Source organism: Gobius niger (genome assembly GCF_951799975.1).
Source record: "Gobius niger genome assembly, chromosome: 6".
NCBI classification, from domain to species: domain Eukaryota; kingdom Metazoa; phylum Chordata; class Actinopteri; order Gobiiformes; family Gobiidae; genus Gobius; species Gobius niger.
This window is the reverse complement of record NC_136857.1, coordinates 2,073,043-2,079,042: the sequence shown is the minus strand read 5'-3', so window position 1 is coordinate 2,079,042 and position 6,000 is coordinate 2,073,043. Positions and strand designations below refer to the sequence as shown.

General features: G+C 39.9%; 1 protein-coding gene across 6 annotated transcripts in view; it reads right to left on the bottom strand.

Moving 5' to 3' along the window:
- Window positions 1-1,242: 1,242 nt before the first annotated feature.
- Window positions 1,243-6,000, bottom strand: part of LOC306964707 (complement component receptor 1-like protein) — a 62,630-nt gene continuing 57,872 nt past the window's right edge. For 2 of the 6 annotated variants that reach the window (XM_079558816.1, XM_079558818.1), the window contains one exon: window positions 1,434-1,515. In XM_079558816.1, coding sequence (XP_079414942.1) covers window positions 1,472-1,515 — 44 coding nt within the window. In that variant the 3' untranslated portion in view covers window positions 1,434-1,471. Of the gene's footprint in view, window positions 1,516-1,928; window positions 1,984-6,000 lie in introns of all 6 variants that reach the window. The other 4 variants (XM_079558814.1, XM_079558813.1, XM_079558817.1 and 1 more) reach the window with 4 other exon arrangements.

Sequence of the window (6,000 nt, the reverse complement as noted above, 5' to 3'; positions counted from 1 at the left end):
ATAATTTGACAAAAAATTGACAAAAAATGGAAAAAAAAAGACAAAAATTTATAAGAATTTGACAAAAAAATAAGAAAAAATTTGATGAAAAATTGACACAAAATTGACAAAAAATTGACAAAAATTGATAATTTGACAAAAAAATTAGAAAAATTTGACGAAAAATTGAAAAAAAAGGCGGAAAAGTGATAACAATTTGACGAAAAAATGCAAATAATTTGACGAAAAAGTGACAAAAAAGTCACGAAAATTTGACAAAAATGAGACGACTGCCCAACAAAAAAAGTGATGAAAAAAAATCTGACATGAGGAAAAAAATCAATTTAGTTTTGTAGGTCTTTCAAATGAGGCGTCACACTGGCCTACAGGATTTGGGTAAAGCTGAACTGGAGAAAACGCTCTCGGTTCAGGCGGGAGTTAAGAGCTTAATAAATAGGATTTATGCACAGAAAAAGTATTTTGGGGGTACATTTTGTCCCTCAGCGCCCCTTAACTAAAACATCTTCCCACGGCTCTGTATGTGCTCATATTATGTTTGATCTTATATTAAAAGGTAGAATTAAATGTGTATAGTTTAATTAGGAATATGGGAAAATTCACTGTTCTCTCATCTTCCACCAGATGGCACCATTTGTGCTTCACGCAGCCAAAACAGTGCAATATATGATTGTGCGTCTATGATTAAAATCTTTACAAAGTTTGACTTGTTCTTCGTTTATTTCATGTTCAAAAAGAGACACTAAATCCCAAGCATCTAGCACATGTATTACTAACCATCATCAGTTATACACAGCAAAAATGTATATTTCATTTTATAAAACATTCAATTTCTTTCAGATTTAAATATAAATACAAAACAAGGTGCTAGTAGTTCAAAATCAGATCAGTATAAACCAAAAAACCAAGACGTCCTTCGTATTTTACAGTGGATTTAAACCTTATCCACTCAAATTTACACGAGTAGCTTCTCACAGAAACCACAAAGGAAACAGTGCAATCTAGTCGACACAAAACAAATGAAATGAATTTAAGAGAGATTTATACCTCCTTGTTGGTGGTGAGTTTGGCCACGACACAGCCCGCCCCCGGGTTCCACGGGCGAGACCTTTTAGTACAAGTTCAACACACTGCATGTATTAATCATCACCCAGGGATTTAGGATCTTTTCTGATTTGGTGATGAAAGCATTTTTCTCTGACCAGACGCTAACTGCAAAAATTTACACGCAACAAAACTCAGAACGAAGAAAGTGGTTTGACTTATTTCGAATATACAGGACGTCCAGGCGTGAGCTGGCAGTATAATACAATCACAGAGCGAAAAAGCGGCACGTGCTGGAGTCCGGTCCGGGGCGACCGCTTGAACCACGATCAGGTCCAAAGGCCACGGCGCGTGAGGGAAGTGCATTCACAAGCGCAGGAGATCGGGAGCGGATATGACACGTTTCGCGAGAGAGCTCCTTCACTTCGGTTTACCACGTCAGGTTAGGCAGGAGCCACTGGACGACCAAGCTTACTACGAACAGAAAACATAATGAGAACCTTTCCTTAACCAACCATGACTGAAATAGGAAACTGGATTAAGAGTGGCTTTGTTAGTTAGACCAGCCTTTGCCTGGAAATAAAGATGCAAAGAATGAAAGAAAATATTAATATAAAGTTGAATCTACAGCTGTGGAAGAGGAAAGAGTATTTTTTTGTGGCAATTGAAAGAGAAAAAAAAAAGCGCAGGCATGAGAAATATCCTTCGAACACACAGCTGTGACACCACTTAAACTGGGTCTTCAGTATTCCCTCATCGTCCTACAAGTAACGCCCTTGTACTCGGGTTATGCTTTTGAAACACACTCTCAAAATCGCCCCCAAATCTGGAGAGAAAACCTATGATTTGAACAGAAACAGTAAGATGTGCAAGGCCTATCCTCTTACCGAGAGCGCTACAGTTTCTGCGTCTTGTGGAGCTCCTGTGTATTCTTTCCCAGCTCTGAAATTCCAACAACGACTCATCAAAATGAAGCAGTGTTTTGTTTTGTTTTTTTCTTTTTTAAATCACTGCCACCAACACACGCGGACAAGGACTATAAGCGAGTACGCCGACTACTGCAGGGGAAGTTGTCCTTCACCAAACACACACGAGAGCGTCTACGGAAGCGGAGGCGGGCGTTGCCACACACAAAGTCTGGTTTCCAATTGACCTTTCGCAAAAGCCTCGCCCTCTTAGCAACTGGCTTATTGCACGGTGTGGCTATGCTAGCTCCTCTGACCTGAAGGTGTGAGCGCCTGGACTTCCTGTCTGTTTTCTTTTCCTGGAATAATAATCATATTTTCTAAAGATTATGTTGTGGGCGGTGAGTTCCCGGTAGATGATCATTTATTGTGTTCGAATCATGAAGTTCAGATCAGAGACGCCTGTGATCATGAAGGATTGATAGTTTGTCTTGAAGCTAAAGGCTAACATGCTATAAAAATATATATAAAGGCACTATTTCAAGTTGTGTAATGTTGTGTAAACCCCTTAACTCCCACCTGAACCGAGCACATTTTCGCGACGAAAACAATGATGGAAAAGTGGCAAAAATGTCACAAAAATGTCACAAGAAATTGACAAGAAATTGACAAGAAATTGACAAAAAATTGACGAAAAATGGACGAAAAATTACTAAAATGTGACAAAAATGTGACAAGAAAATTACAAAAATGTGATAAAAAATTGACAAAAAAGGGACAAAAAATGTCACAAAAATGTCACAAGAAATTGACGAAAAAAGTGATAAAAATTTGACAAAAAAATGGCAAAATGTGACCAAAAAAATTACAAAAATGTGATAAAAAATTGACAAAAAAATGAAAAAAATAAAATAAAAAAGTGACCAAAAAGTGACAAAAATGATGGAATAAAAAATCTGATGACGTGAGGAAAAAAAGATCCTCTCGGTTCAGGCGGGAGTTAAGAGTTTAAATTAGCCTTTAGCTTCAAGACAAACTCCCTGATCCTTACAAACATAAACGTCTCCTCTATGGAAATATTTCTACCAGGAACTCACTGGTCTGAGCTCATCTTAATGGAAATGAACACGAACAGGAAGTACTAGCGCCCACAGCTTCAGCTCAGAGGAACTAGCGTAGCCACATTGTGCAACAAGCCTACTGCTAGCTAGCTCTGTCATTAAATCATAACGGGGAGGGTTAGGGACTCTTTTTGGTGCAAAAAAATGGGTTGCAATGTGCAGCGGAGGAATATGTTTAAGATAATGAAGGCGACACTACATCTATCAAGGCTCCGGTCTCTTGTGAAACCAGATTAAAAAAAATCCCTGTAGCGATCTCAAATGCAACGGCACAGTCGTGTGTGGACTAGTCATGCTCCTACACTGCTGGGTAAGTTCTCTTCTTATGTGAATCTAGTATTGAAGAAAATATGAGGGTTATTGTACAGTTAGCTAGCTTGCTAAACCTACGGGAGCCAAGGCTACAGACCCGTGCTACTGGCCGCGGTGGCTTTATCTCCCCCGCGCGGCTGTGGTTCTTATTCAGCGGGTTAACGTATTAGTCCTGATTCTCTCTAAGAGCTACCAAATGCTTCCTGTAGCACTTTAGCCGGCTGCATATATGAAAAAACTATGAAAAATACTAAAAGTCTGCCACAATCTGACCACTGGAAAGGTCTCATTTTCAAGATGGCGTCCAAGAGGGTGGCGAGATCCTCCTTTATCATTCATCCTAGACATTGTGGTGTCTAACCCCATGTTTTGGGAGTCTAGGAATCCAATGGGCTTGTTCAAGTTGTAGTCACATGATCACATAATTGTATAATAGAAATCGTGGACAAATACTCTATATATTAACATTAGCCAGTTTGTCACGGCAACGGCACACATTTTCAACGCAACCTTACATCGCTCCCCAGAGGCTTAGCGGGGCAGGGATGGGCTCGTTTTAAAGCCCCGCCCCTCTTCTTCCCAACGCAATAAAAGGCAAGTCTCTGCGACATTTACTCGCGGAGATATTCACTAAAGTCTGCGAGGTGAGCGACCACCCTGACATGGTTTTAGCCTCTCTGTTATCTTAGCATTTTATCAATTAGCATTTGACAAACTCGTCACTAATGTTAATATATAGAGTATTTGTCTACGATTTCTATTATACAATTATGTGATCATGTGACTACAACTTGAACAAGCCCATTGGATTCCTAGACACCAAAGTGACTTGTCTAGGATGAATAATAAAGGTGGATCTCGCCACCCTCTTGGACGCCATCTTGAAAATGAGACCTTTCCAGTGGTCAGATTTTAGATGTTAATAAGCACACCTGACACTACAGAAAACCAGCCGGCTACTTAGAAATTAAACGTGGCAGAAACCGTTTATTTTGTTACGATGTCCAGCAACGACAGCTCACATGGTCTTACTGTGGCTTTCCAAGTTAGCAGGCACCGCTTTCAGCTTTGTTTTTGGCTTTTAAAGGGGGAAAACCACGCAGCGCTCCGCTACTTTCTACGGCGAGAGATCCGGAGATCGTGTGGTGAGGCGTGATTGGACAAGGATCGTTTTGAGGCGGGGTTTTGCGAAAGGAAACAATTGCAAACTATTCTGTAGTTCGTTTATATGAGGCAACTTCCCACCTCACATTAGGCTGAAGGTTTTGCCTGTCTAGGTCATCAGGTTATGGTTGATTTTTTTTTTTTTTGTAAATGAATTGTGCTTTGTAACATAACATTCGGATTATAACAAGAAATTATTCCAGGTCAATCGCTGTAAAATGAGACTGACAATTCAGGCAATTTGTTATTCTGAGCGGCAAAACAGCGGCAACAAAAGATGATCAGGTCCACATTACAAAGGATCCTGAATTAAACCATCGTTTGTCACATTCGAGCTTGATGTAAAATTAGGAAATCCTCCACACTTGTAACCTGGTGATCATTTTTATTGCTATTGCTTTGCCGCTCGAGTACACATCTGCAAAAAGCGCTTCACTCTGAAAACCTTCTCCAACACAGAGACATTGGGCATTACTCAAACGTTTGGTCTACTGTTTATGAAGTGTGTTCTGGCCCACAACACCACTGCACTGCAGGGAAAACATCCATACTCAGTCAACCTGGAGACTTTCTGACATAATGAAACAATGGGGCTCAGCTTGTCACAATAGTTTTTGATTCGATTAAACATTTGTGCAATTTAGGGCCGGTGAAACGTCGAGATGCACTTCTTTGTCGAGCTGCACTGACAGAATCAACGCGCATGTCTTTGTTTCTCATTATAAACAAGTTATTAACAGCTGGTAAACTTTGTCTTGCATAATATTACGTAATTAAAAAGCAGACGACTCTTTCCTCAGCAACCTTTAAAGCAGTACTAAGTAACGTGTTTACCTTAATAAATCCTTTCCGTAGTCCCTGTGGGGGTAACACAAGTGTTTATGGGATGATTGGAGGGTCTTTCATCGCCCCCTGGTGTCTCTGACCAGAAAACCATGTTTGCAACTTGACTGCCACCGGTCCGGAGAAAGCAATACACACTAATGGAATAAGAAGCTAACATGCTAACGGGCAAAGCTAACTGCGGGCTAACGCCACTTTAAACAGTATTTACAGCAAAGTTTGAGTGAAAAAAAATAGTTCCGTTGTATAATCGGATGCACAGTAACCCTCTCTCCCTTCGCCTTTCCTGTCAGCGTCGTATTTACTCTCCAAGACAATTAATACGTTAAAAAAATCGTAACTTGCTACTATACCGGCAGTTGCGCCTATGGCCTCTAGGGGGAAGAGTTACTTAGTACTGCTTTAATACATTTAAACGGTCATGCTTCATGATATTGACAAAACTTGTACTTTTTTTGTTTTTTAAAGCCTATATTTTCAACAGACAGATGTTTAAAGGCAAATTGTTTTAGCAGCTACGTCATTTACTAACAACATGTAGAATAAAATGCCTAATTCGACAGTAAACTTTATGAAATCATGTTATTTGCTGAAAAAGCGGAACTCGTGGCTAA